The sequence below is a fragment of the Furipterus horrens genome, unplaced genomic scaffold (assembly GCF_987537825.1).
Source record: "Furipterus horrens unplaced genomic scaffold, mFurHor1.1.pri manual_scaffold_4, whole genome shotgun sequence".
NCBI classification, from domain to species: Eukaryota; Metazoa; Chordata; class Mammalia; order Chiroptera; family Furipteridae; genus Furipterus; species Furipterus horrens.
In genome coordinates, this window is record NW_028327174.1 from 93,824,566 (window position 1) to 93,843,692 (window position 19,127).

Below are 19,127 nucleotides of genomic sequence, written 5' to 3' on the forward strand. Positions count from 1 at the left end.
TCCACAGCACCTATCACCACCTAACATTTCTATATGTTTAACTTATTTTCTATATTGTCTATGTCCCTCAACTAGAACATGCTCCACCAGAAGTGAACTTTTTGTTTGCTGTGCTCTCTTACCTATTCCAACATTTAGGAAGGTGTCTAACTCATAATAGTTTCTCAACAAATATTTGCTAATAGAATAAACATAGGGATGATATACTCATCACAAGAATCAATTGCTCAATATACAAATGGCCAATAAGCATATAAAAAGATATTCGACATTATTAGTCATTAGAGAGATGCAAATCAAAATCACAGTGAGCTACCACTGCACACCCACTAGGATGGCTATAATAAAAGACAGACAAGTGCAGGGTATGGGGTGTTGGAATCTTCATACTTTGCTGTGAAATGTAAAATGAGACCCTGGCTGCTGTGGCTCAGTGGATTGAACGTCGGCCTGCGAACCAAGTGTTGCTGGTTCGATTCCCTGTCAGGGCACATAACTAGGTTGCACGTCAGGTCCCCAGTTGGGGGCACGAGTGAGAGGCAACCACACAGTGATGTTTCTCTCCCTCTCTTTCTCCTTTCCTCTCTAAAAGTAAATAAATAAATAACATTTTTAAAAAGGGTGTTGATTTCCTGTGACTTAAAAAAAAAAGCTGTGGCTGGTGGCTGAAAATAAAGTTATCAATATCTAAAAAAATAAAATAAAATAAAATGAGGCAGCTACTTTAGAAAAGTCTGGCAGTTCCTCAAAATGATAAATACAGAGTTACTGTGTGAACAGCAATTCCTGTCCTATGTATATATACTCAAGAGAACTGAAAACATATGTTCACACAAAAACCACAAAAACCTGTACATGAATGTTCACAACAGCCTTATTCATAATAGCTAAAAAGTGGAAACAACCTAAATGTCCGTCAACTTACGCATGGATAAAATGTATTATAACCACATAATTGACTATTATTCAGTGATAAAAAGGAAGAAAGTAATGACATATCCTACAACATGGATAACCCTTGAAAACATTATGCTGACTGAAAGAAGCCAGTCATTAATATGAAATGTCCAGAATAGGAAAATATATAGAAGCAAAGTAGATTAATGGTGACCTAGGACTTGAGGTGGTGGTGGGAATGGGGAATGACTGCTAATGTGTATGGGATTTCTTTTGGGGTGACAAAAACATTCTAAAATTAGATTGCGATATTGCACAACTTTGTGAATACATTAAGACCATTAAATATATGCCTCAAATGGGTGAATTGTATGATATATAAATTATATCTCAATAAAGCTTTTTTTCCCCAAAAGAATGAGTTGCATAAGTTAAATCTTTAATTCATTATGCTTGGTCAATTGTATTTTGTATCCACTTTTCCAATTCCACCTGTGAGTTTTCCACAGTTCCTTATATACACTGAATTAGTGGCCTACTTTTCAATTCTTTTAAACACCATCATGTATATGACCCATTAATTTATTCTTAGACATCAAGGGCACGTTGTCTTCCCTGAAATCTAAAAACCTTGACCAAACTCACTCTAAGACATATAGTTCTGTTCTTAAATAATGAGTCACAAAATGATAATCAGAAGTTCTTGTCAAGTAGATATTTGTTGATTCAATGATTGCTCAGAACTGGATTTTTCTTCCTATTTCATTGGTTTCTGTAACACTGGCTTTTCGAAATCCTGTTAAAACCTGTGACTTGTTGCCTAAGGAAAGAAAGAAAAATAGTTGGGACTGTATTATGACAATTATAATAGTTAACATCTATTGCCTGCTTAGCTTGCAGCACACAGATACTTAAACACCTTACATGTTAATTCATTTTAATCTTCACAATCACCCTGTAAGATAGGTATTATTATTCCTCTTTTACTAATGACACACAATGATGTTAAATAACTTGGCCAAGACTGTACACCTATTAAGTGGTGGAGCAGAAGTTCTAATCCTAGCAGCTCAATTCTAACACCTACATGGAGAAAGGTTAACAGTGAGTCACTGAATTAATCCTCTTCTCACTGCATTAATTATTTAATTCTGAGATATTTATGAAGTCAAATTAGATGCTAAGTATTGAGGACAAAAACGAAACAAAACAAAAACAAGACAGGGCTTCTGTTCTGGTATTATGCAATCTAATGTAGGAGATGAATATACTGTCAAGTAGCAAAAATATAACATGGCAAGCTGGTATCATAAGGTCCAAAGTCTAACCAGAGAGAAGACATGAAGAAGATCCAGCTGAAGATTTGCTGGAGAAGTTGGGGAAGGACGAGGAAAGATGGTGCTAAAAGGTTAACATTTCTTCCAGGCAATACATGGCATGTGCAAAAACAAAGTGGTAGAAAAGAACAGTGTTCTAGAATGGCCTTAGTGTGTGCGAGTATCAGAAGAAGAGGTTGGTAAAGGTAGAGACTAGGCCATAAGAGAACTTTTATATTATGCTAAAGAGCTTGGAATAAAGAACGCCAAAGAATATGGGCTTTCTATAATCCTATCTGCATCTTGAGATGGTAAGTGTAAGAATTCTGATGATGGGCAAGGGTGGAGACGATGAGAACAGGGGTACCTGGGAGGCAGCTGTTAGAACAACTGACATAGAGATTTTAATAAGGAAGTGAACTAAATATCTGTAATTTATTTCTCTTTTAGGTGTATGATAAGCCATATGTGGTCTTAGGACCATGGTTAGTACCATCTAAAGCAACACTGTCCAACAAAAATAAAGCAAGTCACATATATATTTTAAATTTTATACTATCCACATTAAAACAAGTAACAGGTAAAATTAACATTAGTGATATGTTTTATTTAATCAATATAAAATAAAAATATTAATGAAGTATTTTACATTCTTCTTTTTATACTAACTCTTCAAAATCTGGAGTGAATTTTATACCTAAATGCTTCTCAATTTAGATGCTAAATTTGCCTTGGAGCTACTTGATCTGAATTTAAATTTCTTAAAATTTACAGTTGAAAATGTAAACACATGTATCCAAGTTGTTTCAAACACACTTAAGTGTTGCCTAATATTCTAATTGAATGTCAGTTTTAAAAATTCAATTTCAAATTGAGTCAAATGAAATGTGAAAGTTTAGTTTCTCAGCCACACTAGCCACATTGCAAGTGCTCAGTAGCCAGATGTGGCGAGGGGTTACCATTTTGGACAGCACAAATTAAAGCACTAATTCTGAACCAAGGCAGGATGATTTACCAAACACTCCTGCTTGGCTTGAAACAGGTGCTCACTATATATGTTTGTTATTATCAGAGAGCCTAGGATTTTAAAAGTGGAGAAGCACTAATTCTAAACCAATAGCACATAAAACAGTATGTAGGAGCAGAAGCAATTCTTCCTGAACTGAGGAGGAATAAATGGTTAGCACGTTATTACTTTTGGCTAAGTTATGTAAAGAACATTGTTCTTTAGACCATCCTTTAAAAAAAAAGATTTTATTTATTTATTTTCAGAGAGAGAAGGGAAGGAGAAGGGGGTGGGGGCATAGATTAGTTGCCTCTTGCATGCCCCCAGCTGGGGACCTGACCCACAACCCAGGCCAGCTAGGGCTAGATCACTCTTTTTTTCAGCTAATATACTAATAAGATATAAACAGTGATTAGAAAGGATCATTCTTCATTATGAATATGCCTAAAAAAGAGTAAAACACACAAAGAAAACAAGATCCCAAATAAAACCCTAAGCCATAAAATAACAGGCCAGGACGCGTACTTGAATAACAATGCAAGATATTGATAACTAGCCCTCAGAAAGGAGGAACATCATCTTTCCTGCCCCTGTTGGTAGCTGCCCTGCCCTGCAGAGCTCCAGTCTGGTGATGTCTAATCGCCAGAGGCTTTCTGCAGCAGTGAGGAACTCACCACACATTTTCTTTCCAAAATTTGTTTGTGAGCAGATTAATCATTCTAATGTCTTTGGGAACAGGGAAGGCCAGAAGCCTAGCACTGTGTGAGTTGGTTTTCCTGACTAGAAAATGGAGAAAATATTTCCCCCACCTTACTACACTAGTCATAACCCTAGCGAAGGAATGTGTACAGAGTTCTGTAGTAAAGGTGGGAATGGGAATTGACAAAGCCAGTGTGAAGCACAGCAAATTATGAAATTGCTGCGGCAGGTAATTCAACAAGTAAAATTATGCAAGTGGAATAGACATCTCTGAAAGGGGCAGTTCCCGGGAGAGGGGGTGGGGGGGAGCTGATACACTGCCACCAGGTTTACCCAGTAACTTTTCAAAAGTAAAAGATTTGGAATTTCATGTAAAATCTGATTTTCAAATAGCAGCAAACATCCTGTGGAGTTAAGAGCAAGTTGCAGACCTCTAGTTTACAACCTCTGAATATGAAGTTATAAAGCAACACCAGAAACAGAGCTAAAGTAAAGTTAAAATAAAAGCCAAGTGAGTATAGTGATTCTAAAGAAAGGATAATAGATAATATAAACTAGATTATGGACAAAAAAAGAATAAAATCACTGGTGGAATCAGATACAATCTAAGTCAGTTTATATCACATCAGGAATAAGATAGATTCAATAGAATATGTACGCATAAAAATTAAGTGAAGGCCCTCTATTTAAATTTATATTTGGATTAAATCTCCTGAAATGCACTCCCACTACAAAACATTTGATAATGATGGATACAATTTTTCAAAACACCTTCAAAACTCATAGCTGAGCTAGCAAGACAGTAAGCCAACAATGCAGTGGAAGCTGGAGGAAGGGGCAGTGCTGAGGCTGGTAGCTGCCAGTGATCTAGGTTTTAGCAGATGTTTAGGAGGCAAAGCCCAAGAGGCCCAGGTGCTGGTGGCCCTCCTCTCGTAGTCCCCCCAGTGAACATTCTTCCCTTCTTTACCGACAGGAGTTTTAGCTAAGTAAATGACCACCTACCGAAAGACATTTCCCAGCCCCACATGAAGCTCTATGAAGGTTTTGGCCAATGTGCTCTAGCAGAAGTAATATATTTAACTTAAGAGGAAAACAGGTGTTCATCCCTCCACAGTTTCCTTTTTCTCATGGGCTGGAATGCAAATACAGGGTGGGGCAAAAGTAGGTTTACAGTTGTTCATATGGAAAATAGTACAATAAATAATAATACAAGAGCAAACCTTTGCGTACTCATAACTGTTAATCTACTTTTGCCCGACCCTGTATAACCCATCATATAGACAAGGACATTACTCTCAGGATGGCAGGGCCTCTGAGCCCACTGAACTACTTGGACCATCATGTGAAAGAGAAATAAACTATCTTGCTTAAGCCACTGTATTTTGAGGTCTTTTAATAAAGGAGCAGCTTTGCCCTTTATCTTAAGTAATATAAGCCATGCAAGGTAAGGAGATCACAGAAACCTGTAGAGAACAGGAATACCAAAGATCTATACTAGAATTCAGCAAAATTTTTCTCTAAGGGGTCAGAAGGTTCTGAATATTTTAGGCTTTACAGGCCATATGGTGTCTGTCCCAACTACTTAACTCTTTCATTGTAGAGCAGGAGTAGACACAAACACTGAGTAAACAAATTGGCATGGCTGTGTTCCGTTATACCTTTATTGACAAAAATAGGAAGTAGGCTGGATTTGCCCACAGGCCATAGTTGCCAACCCCTTGTTAACATGATTACAGTAAAGAAGGAAGGAAGAAGAGAGGGGGAGAAAGAGAAAGGGAAAGGGAGAGTCTGACAAAGAAAACTTGTCTGTTGTAGCCTTGGCTCTCTGAAGTGAAAGAAAATTCTGCTCTGAGAATTCATTATTTAGAGCTGACTCTCAGAAGGGACTATGGTTTCAATTCACACTTCCTGTGTGGTCTAAAAATTCCTCAGAGTGCATGCAATGTTATCTTAAAGTGGACTTGGGTTGGTAGTGCTCTCAGAGCCTGACAGAGGTGCAAATGTAAGCCCTCTCTGGAGGAACACATCTTCAGCCACAAAGAATTCCCAAAGATAAAGTACTATCCAAGATGAGCTCACAAATAAAGATCACAAAACACACAGAGAAAGATGAGCCACATTGAGCAAAAGTCAACAGAAAAATAAAATAATAAAACCAGACCCTATTGACTTTAGATGTTGGATTTATCAATGACAAATATAAAACATGTTAAATAAGGCTTAAAAAAGAGAAGTATAAGTAAGGAATAAGAGATTATCAAAAAGTGTCCAGGCATAATTTTTAAAGAACCAATTAGAACTTCTAAAAGAGAAAAAAATTAAAATCAAAAGAATTTCTTATAAAATTACCATAAAAAGATTTTAAAGTTTAAAATATGGCCTAAAACCACAAAGACAATGAGGACAGGAAAAGAGATAATGGCAATAAAATTTTAGAAATTGTAATGAAAAAGTAACTGACTTGGTCTATCAAGAAAGCTTAATTTTAAACTTCTAGTGGGGAAAACAAAGAAGGAAATTATTCATATTTCTGCAACTAAGGAGTGAAAGTGGGACTTGAGAACAGAATTAATCAAAAGCATCACTGGGTGACAATTTGCAATGGAGAAAAGGAAGACTGCTGCTTTTGTAACAAAACTTATGGAAACATATTACTCTTTAAACTCTTATTTTTGATAAAAAGAAGAATTAAGAAATGAAAACAATTTTGCTATTTTCAAGAGTAATAAATTCACTGTACTAAGTTAAGTCAATTGAGGGCAAAACATCAATAGACAAATATATATAAAAGATCTTCAAATAGTTATACATCATTAAAAATAGGGATTGCTTTTGATGATATATTGTCAATTTTATTTGTATATAAATATGATTTTAATTATATCTGTACACACACACACACAGAACATATCACACAGGCTCAACCTGTATCAGGAATTTAAAAGTGCTAGTTTTTTAGAAAGTTCTCAATAGGTTGTTTTAAAAGAAAATCATTACTGTACGTCTAACAAGGGCTCTGTCTAGAATGTCCAGTTAAAATAGTTTATTTCCATTTTCAAAGCGGCACCTATATAGTTCGAGAAAAGAACTTGTTGTTTATGTTATCTAAGAGTTGGTGCCCTTGAACCAAATCCCCATGTCTACTTATGAAAAAAAACTTTTTTAAAGAAACGAAAAAAAGTCTCATTACAATGATCCCTCATTTATCGCGGGTAGTGTTCTAGACCCCCAACAATAGGTGAAAATCCGCTAAGTAGGAACCTTACATTTATCTTAGTATTTACTGTACAGTACCGCGAAACCCCGCGATATAGCGAAAATCCGCAATAAATAAATATAATATTTTTTAAAATCCCGCGATACAATGAGGCCTCAATAAGTGAACCGCGATATAGAGAGGGACTACTATAGTCACAATGATTTAACTTTTCTAATGCCTTTTTCATTTTTAACATAGAAGGCACTAGAATTAAATTTGAAAATGAAACTGAGCTGAAAGTAAAGGTTTCTTTAGAATGACACCTGATATTAGAATGGAGTCTTAGCATCATCACTTAGTACTTCTATAACTCTGGATAAATTATTCCTCTGTAAAAGAAAAAGGTCATATCACCTACCTTAATGTTACTGCAATGCTCAAAAGCTTTACAGCTCTCAAAGTGTTATGGGTCCAAAGTCTGTGTGCCTGAGGCTGCGAAAAGCCAAACCTCAACATGTCTGAGCTTGGAGTAAGGAAGGGTTTATTGACTGAGAAGGCACCAACCGAGAAGACAAGAGACCTAACCCTCAGCTCCATCTCAAAAACGTATGAATTTCAGGCTTATTTTATGTTAAAGAAAAAGGGACAGGGAGGGGTTGTTTTTGTAAAACTCAAGATGCAAGCAGAATTCTTCTAATGACTAGCATGCCTATATGCAAGACTAAGCAAGAGTATGGAGAGAAGGACCAATAAAATGGCATTGGTCTGGTCAAGATAGCATAAACAAAATGGAGTCACTCATGTCAACCCAGATGGCTTCCAGTCAGCCATGACACTTTGGTTCAAGAGGGAAGCTAGTTAACTCATGCTAGACACATTTGGCAAGAAGACACATTTAAGATATCTGCACATGTGATCAGAACTGCCATGTCTGCAGAGCAGGACCACCGATAGATAGGCTCCTGGGGAAATTCCCCACTTGCCATCAGAGGTGCTGAGACACTTATCAAGAAAATCAGAAGGATGGAGTCCTCCATTCTCAAGGGTATAACTGAGGTAGGCTCCAGACCACTGCTGAGACAGCAGAGCCACACACACCAGAGTGCTGCTCCATGCCATGCTGATTTCCCTTGGCATCAGCCACTGAAAGCTCTGCCCTGCTGCCCATCTGGCTCTGGAGATCCTTCCTTGTAATATGCTGACTACTCCCTTGCTCACTGTGCTGTCTCCCGGACCCACAGACTTGAGACTCTGGGATGCAGGTTGTTACCCCCCAATTCTCTCACGTGATGTTATTACTGATAGTTTACGAGTGATTAGTATTATTATTAGGTTAGTATATATTTGGGTTAAATCTGCAATAATAAAAGCTGAGTGAACCTGTATTAATAAGATCCAAGTCAATAGCACAGTCACCTATGTTGTCTCTTATTTTTCGGTGCCGGTGTCACCTGTGGGACTGATGGTCGTACAAGAGGCTTGACATTTTTGGTTCTGAAGGCCTGGGTCAGATTACCTGAGCGGGAACTGAAGGCTGATTTATAGGAAAGACTATATCATGAAAATATGCTTGCGATAAGGAGCTACTAGCCTGAAGGTCATGGCAATAAAAAGGCTTGAACAAGATGGAGTCAAAGAAGAGATCAAGCAATTCCCCCCATTTTTGTGATTCGTTCCTCAACCTACAGATTCAGTTAAGAGGGAGGATTAATTTTTAAGATGAAGTCAGATATGTTTGTCCACTGTGCCCCTTATCTGGCTCTTAAAATCTCACACGCCCACCTCTTCTGTGATGTTTCCCAAATCTTAGAGGGGGCATTCTGGGTGTTCAATTCACAAGCAGAGACCACAGCAATGATATAAGTAGCAGCAGACCAGGATAACTGTACCTTAACATGAGACAAAGAATAAAGAGTAACTTTTATTATTACGTCCCCCAGAACCCAAAACACACTGAGTTGGCCACTGTACAAACACTTCCTTGTCCAGCTAACAAGTAATCTAAAGCAATCCTATTGTAGAAGGACCCACATGCCAAGGACTCTAAGGTCTGTTGAAGTCTTAGAACTTAGCAGTCAAATGAGCCAAGTGACTGGCTATGTAAGTTGAATTCCGTTAACAGCAGCATTTGATAACACAGGGGAACAATTTTTAACATAATTCCTGTTGAGTTCGATTTTTCAGCTGTTTTACACTTAAACAGGCATGCTGATTTCAAAACTGCAGTTATTTTCTTCTATCACATCAACTTTTTTCTGTACAGCTTATCTTAATGCAACCACTCTAGGCTGGATAGAGCCTGGATCTAGGAAAACACTAGTGCTCTCCTATTGGCTGAGAGCAAATCTCCCTCAAGTAGGGAGGGGTGGGGGACGACCTTGGAGACCAGTGACAGGTTCATACTTTTCTAGGCTATTCAGTTACACATGACATGGTGTGGTGAGAGGTTGTGCGCCACTCTATATAGTGAATCATATTCCAAAGTGTAGTCTGAGTTCTTGTCTGTATACAAGGAGTTAGCAGAATTTATCTTTTTATTTACATACGTACTTATTTCCTTTCCTTCAGATCATGTCTGCCTCTGCTATTTCTCATTCTAAGTGCCTAAACAACCCTGATTTGTTTTGTTATATCTGTGGCAGTTTCACCATTCCCAGTCAAAGGACAAACATCAGCGCATTTGTCAGGCAAGCCTATTTTGCATATTTTAAAGTAAAACTTAGCGATCAAGATAAGTCTTGGGCCCCTCACAAGGTATACAAGCAGTGTGTTGAGAGTTACGGATATGGACAAAGGGAACATGTGATAAATTGCCATTTGGTATACCTATGGTTTGGCTAGAGCCCAGAAATCATTCTAGTGCCTGTTACTTTTGTGTAGTGAAAACATCAGGATATAATAATAATAATAATAAATGTAAAATAGAGTATCCTAGTCTACCATCAGCTGTATGCCCAGTGCCTCATTCAGCTGAAATCCAAGTGCCAGTTTTCATTGAACTACCCTCTTTCGAAAAACAGGAGTATGGTGAAGAACTAAGTGACAGCAACGATGAAGATTTGGAAATTGAAGATGACTCAGTTTGTAAGGGATTTGATCAGCATGAGTTGAATAATTAGGTACGAGATTTGGGACTATCCAAGAAGGCTTCAGAACTCCTAGCATCAAGATTGCATGAGAAAAACTTGCTTGAAAAAGGAGCGAAGGCATCCTACTTTCGATCAAGAGAAAGTGCATTTCTGCAGTACTTTTGAAGTGACGGTGGCTTTGTGTATTGCCATAACATATATGGTTTATCATCGATAGGTCAAAGTGGATCTTGAAGTGTGTCCTCCTCCACAATGGCAATTTATTTTGTGCAGTCCCAATTGGCAATTCAGTTTGTTTTCGTGAAGAATACGAACACATAGAGTCATTTATCTGTTGCAATATCCCAAGCACAGTTGGATCATCTGTGTTGACCTTAAAATGGTCTGCTTCCCTCTTGGTCAACAACGCGGATACACCAAGTATCCCTGTTTTTTGTGTATGTGGGACAGCAGAGCTCGTGAGAAGCATTGGGTGGAGTTGAATTGGCCTCCAAGATCTGACCTCAAACCTGGTGATCCAAACATTCTACATGAGCCACCTGTTGACAGAAAGAACATTGTATTCCCACCTCTGCACATAAAACTGGGTCTCATGAAGCAATTTGTTAAAGCTTTGCCAACTGAAGACTATTTCAAGTATCTCATTTTGACATTTCCTACCCTGTCATTTGAAAAGATAAAATACCTTAATATGTATGTTTGGTAGCAGAATTTTACTACTTGTACACAATTTGACTTACAGTAACAATATATAGCCTTTATATGAATAAAATAACTCTAAATAAACAGTACATTCAGGTAACTTTTTCTTTGTTTTCCTTTGTATATACATTCTGAATGATTTGGGGGACAAAGGGAGAGTATCCTATACCTTAAAAAGTTGACGTGGTAAGAGAAAAACGGGGATCATTTTTGGATTCGGATGCCAAAAGTTAGTCAAAAACAAGTATCAGATCTAACTCAACGAAAATTGCGTTCCCCAGTGTAATATTTATGGAAACAAAAAACTGAAGGTTAATGATCAGAGAAAATTGTAAACCAATTTCTGAGTCTGTAAGGCCAGAAACATCTTTTGTAGTTCGAAATGTCTCTGATGATGTCATCGGATACTCAGGTAAACTTCCTGTGTGGCTTCCACAAGCATCAGTCACTAAGGTTGTTTAAGCATGACCTATAGTGGCAATCTCTGAAATATATCATGTCATCCATCTGCAATCTATAATTGTGAGGCTCAAGAACAGGGCAGTTTTAGTTCTCAGTGATTCCAAGTCACTAGAAGAATTCAAGATCCAGTCCACTTTACAAGTAGAAAACAAAACAAAACCCAAAAGACAATGGATAGCACTAGAATCTAATATCAATATATATTACAGTTCCTATTGAAACAAGTTTTTCTCTAAAACCACCTCCATTTTTACCAATGATAGCCAAATTAAGACTAACATATCTGCAAAATATGTCATTTCAATGAAGTTGCCTGATTACTTATCTAAGTCTAGCAAGAATAAGTAATAAACCATATAGGCACCTTTAAATCTGCTTTGCTGGAATTTTCCTAAGGAATTTTCAGATTAAACTTTAAAGGACCTCTCGAGGCCAGAAAAGCCAAGGCAAGGATGTGCCATCAGACTTTGCCTGCAAAGTCTGGGTGAGTTACTCTCTTCTCGAGATCTGAACGCATCCTCCAATGATAACAAGTGCAGTGGCACTAGCTCTATCAGTTAACATGTACGCACCTTGCAGATTTTGGGCAGATGGTGAACATCAGGCACGTTGTCCAAGGCATGACGACACCAGGATCATTTGCAATGTGAGTGAGGTAGCAAAAGACCACATTAAGGAGCCTATCAGTGCTCTCGGGGTTGGTTACTGTCCACAGAGCATGTAAGCCTGTACTGCAACAGCATCAATAGGGATCGCTTTAGCTGGCCAAGACACATGTACTCTCTGGCCAAGATGCATCCTGTCCAACTTGGGAGAAGTTGCCAGTCCAACCCCCATTCAAGTGTACCCTCCCCTGGTTCAATATCTCAAGAAGCCCTGAACACTAGCTGATGCTATCAGCTCTGGTGCTAAGGCATCAGGCCGTAGCCTTAACAGACATGGCCAGGGGAACTTCCTTTGTAGCAGTTCTAAGCCTCGGTAAGGAGCCTAGTATCAGCCTAATTAATTTTCTACCTGCCTTGGCGACAACCTTCGTCCACCTACACAAGGCAGAGGACTGTTAAAGAGCCTGCAGCTGCTGATTAAGGGTGTAAACTTAGGGCTTAAGAAATGGAACTGTTTGTATCTAATTGCAAATATTTACATGTGCCTGGTTGGGTACCGTTGTCCTGCATTACTACTATTTTGATGTCCTTGGTCTACAGCTCCTGAGCAACAGTTGACCAGTGCACAGATATCACATATTCAGCTAGAATATAATCCAAAGCAATTCAATTATCTAATACAACTTTAGCCAGAGAGACTAAGTCCTCTTTTTGAGATACTATAGTTTGAGTAGTCTCATTGGCTATTGTTCTTAAAAGTTACCAAAAGATTTCTGATTATGTGTTCATGGGCTCCCACTCCCCAGCAGGGAGGTAAGGATCTGTCAAACATTGGCCCAACACATCTTCCTGATAGCCAGGTACATAGTCAGAATATTAGGGAGCTTCCCTTTTGAGTCGGTTAAATAAATTTAAAGAACGCTAATTAAACTTTATATGTACAAAGGAGATGGTTTAAGGCAGGTGGAATATTAGAAATACAGGCAAATAAAGACAAAAATGCACATAAATAAGTTGTGCATTACTGATTTTTTGTTACTAGTCTTCTAATCAGTAACTTGGGATCTATTAGGGGTTTGCATGGGTATTCTGACTTTTGGGATATATCTTTGGCCAGAACAGGAGCACATCTCCGTTTGATTTCAGAAGACATCCTGGATGAATTTTCATTGGCAGTGGGCTGTCCTGGGTGTTCTTAAGAGAAGATGGATCAGTTTAACAGAGGAATGGATTATTAAAAGAACTTGGTTGAATACAAGTGTTACTTAACACAGATGATTCTAAAGATATACCTCTTTAACAAAACCAAGCTCAAAACCAGCTTTAATAGCAAGTATTTCCCAAATCATGTGATTCTGAAAAGCATTAGGGTTAGTTATATTTTTGAAAATTCTCATAAAGCACTTATTTGTTTAAGCCATTTTAATATTACAAATTAGCGATACCATTCAGTGGTACAAATATGCTATTTACATACTAAGACACTCATAAACATACAGATAAACACAGACATCACATAGCGTTTATTTTAAAATGCTAGCTTTTGTGTCCTGGGTACAATGCAAAACTCAGAGATATTTTATTCAGATGACCAAAGCTTTGAATGCTGCAGGTATCCTTTAAAGGTGTTTTAAAATTAATTTATAATCAAAGAATGCATTTCATTGTCTGTGAGAGGCCTGATATCCCTTTCAGAGGTGCTCCTTAAGGTGGGCTGGTCAACAAACAACAGAAGCTAGAGTGCACAATAAAGTCAGAAACTCAGAAAGTAAAAGGAGCAGCTTCAAAGTGCCTAAATTTGGGGATCTTGTCAAGATAATAGTGAAGGCAAATGTCGCTTGACTCTTCACACAATCACATCAAAATTACAATGGAAATATAGAACAATCATCAAACAGAACTGTCAGAAGTTGAGTTGAATGGAAGTCTGACAACCACGGAATTAAAGAAACCACATCTATGCAGACGGGTAGGAGGGGCAGAGATGCGGAGCGGACTGGTCTCTCACCCACGTGTGGTGGATAAAAACTCAGGAGGGATATCTCAGGAGCCAGGAGTCCCGGCCCCACACCAGTCCCTCAGCCCTGGGTTCCAGTGCTAAGAAGATAAGTCCCCTTCCTTAATTTAGTGAAGGAAATAAGACATACAAGTCCAGGAAGCACAGAAAGTCTCAAACAAGTTGGACCCAAAGAGGACCACATCAACACACATCATAATTAAGATGGCAAAGGTTAAAGATAAAGAGGGAATCGTAAAAGCAGCAACAGAAAAGCAGAGTTACCTACAAAGGAGTTCCCATAAAACTATCAGCTGCTTTCTCAAAAGAAACTTTGCAGGCAAGAAGGAATTGGCAAGAAGTATTCAAAGTGATGAAAATCAAGAACCTACAACCAAGATTACTTTATCCAGCAAAGCTATCATTTAGAATGGAAGGGCATATAAAGTGCTTCCCAGACAAGGTAAAACTAAAGGAGTTCATCATCATTAAGCCATTATTACATGAAGTGTTAAAGGGTCTTATTTAAGAAAAAGATAAAAATTATAAGCAGAAAATGACAACTCATAACTATCAACAACTGAATCCAGAAAAAAAACAAAACAAATAAACTAAGCAAACAACCAGAATATGGACAGAATCACAGGTACAGGGATCATTTAAAGGGTTATCAACTGGGAGGGGGATGGGGGAGAAATGGGGAAATGGTGCAGGGATGAAGAAGCGTAATTGGTAGGAACAAAATAGACAGGGGAAAGTTAAGAATAGTATAGAAAATGGAGAAGCCAAAGAATACATATCCATGAATGAACTAAGGGTAGGGGGTCGCTGGAGGGAAGGCAGGTACTGGATGGAATGGGGCAAACGGAAAAAAATTGGGACAACTGTAACAGCATAATCAATAAAATATACTTTAAAAAATATTAAATAAAAATTTAAAAAATCTTCTTAAAAAGTACCTAAATTTAAAGTGGCAAATCTTCCTAGAGAAGGGGGTGCTGGGATGTGGCCAGAGCACAAGCCAGCAGCCCCCACTACCCATCTGCGAAGGAATATGTAGGGGGGAAGGCGGAGGGGAAGAAGCCTCAGGTGCCATTTTACTTTTACTTCCAAACCAATAGGGGGGAAGATGCCCGAGATCAACATACAAATGATACATAAGGAAGACAATAAAGTGTGTATGCTCCTAACCAAACCTCAGGTACACTGGGCAAGTTATAAATTTCAAATTTAAATGGCCAAATGAATGCAAACGAACCCAATCACAAATTGGGTCCAAGTCCTACAACTATTCCCCTCTCCAACATGGTACCCCAAACAAATGCAAAACAAATTGTCTTATTCCAAGGGAGAAGCCCAAATGCAGGGAAGAGTTCCTGGTTGTACATGCAGGGGTGACTTACCCTTCCAAATCGAGCCCATCAGTTTGCGGATACACACGAACGGTTGGAGTCCAATAATCCTGCTGTCAGAAGGCCTCCAAAATGCAGATGGCTTTGTCCCAAGGGAGTGAAAGCCCAGATAGAAAGGAAGGATTCCAAAAGTTTTGGTCCTACTCTCAAATGGAAGCTCCCAAAATGCAGATGGCCTTGTCCTCAGAGAGAGGAAGCCCAGCTAGAGAGGAAGTATTCCTGGCTGCACTCAAGAAATTCCAGAAATAAAAACCAACGGTAGACCAAAGGCCAAATACTTTTCCTTATTCCAAACAAGCCGCATGTCCAAGGGAGTCTTCCCAAGCTCTCAAGACAAGAGGCCTTGGCAGTTGCTCAGGACTCAGAGGGAAACCCCAGCTGGGGGTGGCCTGCCAAGGGCACCACCTCCTGGCTGGCTCGCCAAATTGTTACGGGTCCGAAGTCCACATGCCGAACACTTCAAAAGGCCAAAACTCAAAATGTTTGTTTGGAATAAGAAAAGGCTCCTTAACTGAGAAGGCACTAAAGGAGAAGGTGGGAGACCCAATTCCCAAATTCAGTTAAAAAAAGTACAAAGTTTAGGCTTCTTTTATGTCAAGGTAAGGGGAAATGGGAAGGGCTATTTTTGTAAAACTCAAGAAGCAAGCAGCATTCCTCTAACAATGAACATGTCTACAAGCAGGACTAAGCAGAAGCTCTTAGCCAGAAGGCCACAGGAACAAGCAGTCTTGAACAAGATGGAGTCAGACAGTGCATTTCACTACATTACAAAAGCACTCGGTAAAGTGGTAAGTGTAATTGTTTCAGTTCTGCAATTAATTACAATCAGACCCTAGCCACCCAGCTGAATCTTTTATAGACATCTTCAGTCATGTAGTTTTTATTTTTTAATTGATTTTTGGGGGAGGGGGGAAGGAGGAGATGGAGAGTAAGAGAGAGAGGGAGGTGGGAAGGTGGGGGGGGGGAGAGACAGACATCAATTTATTGCTCCACTTATTTATGCATTCATTGGTTGATTACTGTATGTGCCCTGACCAGGATCAAACCTGTAACCTTGGTATATCAGGACAAATTTCTAACCAACTGAGATATCCAGGCCATGGCATGAACTTTTAATTAGGTAACAAATATGAGGCTTTATAAATTATAAAACATAAAATGTCTTATTCTCTCTTTCCCTCCCATTGAGTTCTCACTCATTCCCACTAGTCATTAAAGAGACTAATACATTTTGACATAAAAAATTAAATTTCTATACAAAAACAAAAAATCATCAACAGAGGTTGTAAAATTAACTGTGAAATATTTGCAATACATAAGACAAATAAATATTAAGAATGTTTAAAGGCAACATGAAATAGTCACATAATTTTCATTTTTAAAAAATGTCACCATGGATCCAAGGCTAAAGATTTTAAATTAATTTTTCCAAATATCTCTAGACAGTGGTTACATCTAAAGGGCTCTTATAATTAAGAAAAAGATGGCCAATAGTTCCATGAAAATGTTCAAACTCCCTAAGTAGAGAGAAATATCAATAAAACTGTATACCATTTTCACCTATGCTAGTAAATTTATTTCTAATAGCAAAATATTGTAAGTATCTAAACATTCACCAAAAGGAAACAGTTAAATAGAATGTGGACCTATATACTATACAGCTATTAAAACCAATGAAGAAAAATAGTATGAATCAAGATAAAGAAACGTAAGAAACTTCCTGTGGAGAGTAGGGGTATTAGTTACTTTTAATTTTATCCCTTTATGTTGCTCAAACTCAAGACTATTTTTAATTAAATATGTGGTTCTTTAAATTCAAATTGTAAATACTTCATAAAAATCCTATTCATACACATTGCTCAAGGCCACCTATTCTTCTGTGTTCTCAAGAATTTTCTTTGTATCTTTATCCTATCAATAAGAAATCCCACCTTATATTATTGGGTTTGCCAAAAAACTCACTTTTTTCCATCCGATGGCTCTAGCAGTGCTTAGTCTTTAACTTCATTCAAAATGACTTTGTTAATTATCAATGTGCATTTAAAAAAAATCAAAATTTGTGAATTTTTGTGCAGCCATTTTAATATTGGAGATAGAAGATACACAACAATTTAGGCGTATTATGCTTTATTATTTTAAGAAAGGTAAAAATGAAACACACAAAAAAAGATTTGTGCAGTGCATGGAGAAGGTGCTGACTGAACATGTCAAAAGTGGTTTGCTAAGTTCCTTGGTACTACTGACATGTTAGCCAAATAATCCTTCACTGTGGAGCTGTCTTATGCATTGGAAGATGTTTAGCAGTACCGCTGGCCTCTACCCACTAGAAGCCAATAGTGGGAGATAGCTGACATACTCAAAATATTCAAATCAATAGTTATTGGTGGAAATGAAAAATGCCTTTTATTTTATGGAAAAAGACTGAATGGGTTTTTTGGCCAACCCAAAAATTTACATACAGTCAGTTAAAAGCCTAGACCTTATGAAGACTGCCTAGGTTTGAATCCTGGCCCATCCACCTGGTAGTTTAGTGACCATTAAGAATTATTTAACTTCTCTGCGCCTGCTTTTTTCATTTGCAAAAAAGGAATTTGTATCAAAGCCCCTAAGAGTAGGCCCTGAACTCTCCTTAGTACTCACTGTCACCTATCCATGTTTATATCCTCCCGTGTTCCCAAGAGTGACTCAGACGCAGCAAATATTAATAAATGTTCACCAAAGTAAACTAACTTGCTACTTGGGGATGCCAAGAGGGGTGAGGATGACAAAGTAAATTCTCTGTAAGTTAAATCTACAGTTCACTTTCCAGCACTGCAACCTTGTGGGGGTTTTTAATTATTGACAGATTGCATAGAAGAGAAAAAGTACATTAGATTGAACAGGAAAAGCAAAAACATTATGGGCCATGATCAATTTTTCTAGTAATCCCTACTCTTTCTTCTACCTGCTGCTGTTTGGTAGCACCTTAAGCTTCTTGCCTGTTTCCATGGTTTACTTGGGCCAGTTGAGGTTCATCTGTCTGTACAGCAAGAAAACCACCTAGTCTCATTTAGTTGAAGCATAGGGTACTCTTTTGGGTTATAGGAGCCAGGTAAGCCTTCCTGAAAAGGCTTTCTCATTAAACTTCTTAGTTCCTAAGATTCAAATAGCCAGAACTGCTCCCCTTACCCTTCCCAACGTGGGCAGACCACTCTCCACGCTGGGATGATTAACTTTTCTCTATGAACTTCTCTCATAGGGAGAGTGGGAAAAGGTCTGGTCCTTGCTTCTGCACTCTTTATATCCTAGGTATGATTATTCTCCCTCAAGTCCCATGGTTCTTTGTTACTTACCTTACCTTGCCTTGATCTATAGTCTACTATATACTTTTAATGTCCCCATTTAAAGAATGTAATCACATTATCTTCGGTGCCTTTCAATCATGCTAATCTGTATCACAGAAAAGCCTCAGCTCCACAATTTAACAGCCATGTGACATCTGATGAATGGCTTAACCCTTCTGCTTTGGAGGTTAGTATTGAGGTTAAAGAAAAGTCAAGTTCATGAAGTTCTGATGGTGCTGGCCAGAACAGACTACACACTCTATAAATGGGAGATCACTAATAGGTAAAGAAGACTTTGTGAATGAGATTTAAATTAGACCCTCCAGCTTAATTTTCCAGGACTCTGGCCAAGCGTTAGTGAGCCCCAGGGTTGTGTCTCCCTAGTAACCTTGTGATGTGTGCTCCAAACAGTGCAGTGCAG

General features: G+C 38.2%; 1 protein-coding gene across 2 annotated transcripts in view; it reads right to left on the reverse strand.

Moving 5' to 3' along the window:
- Nucleotides 1-1,315: 1,315 nt before the first annotated feature.
- NUP58 (nucleoporin 58) overlaps nt 1,316-19,127 on the reverse strand; it is a 63,175-nt gene continuing 45,363 nt past the window's right edge. Inside the window, exon 15 of one of the 2 annotated variants that reach the window (XM_090273783.1) lies at nt 1,316-1,717. In XM_090273783.1, coding sequence (XP_090129909.1) covers nt 1,635-1,717 — 83 coding nt within the window. In that variant the 3' untranslated portion in view covers nt 1,316-1,634. The remainder of the gene's footprint in view (nt 1,718-19,127) is intronic. The other variant, XM_090273782.1, reaches the window with a different exon arrangement.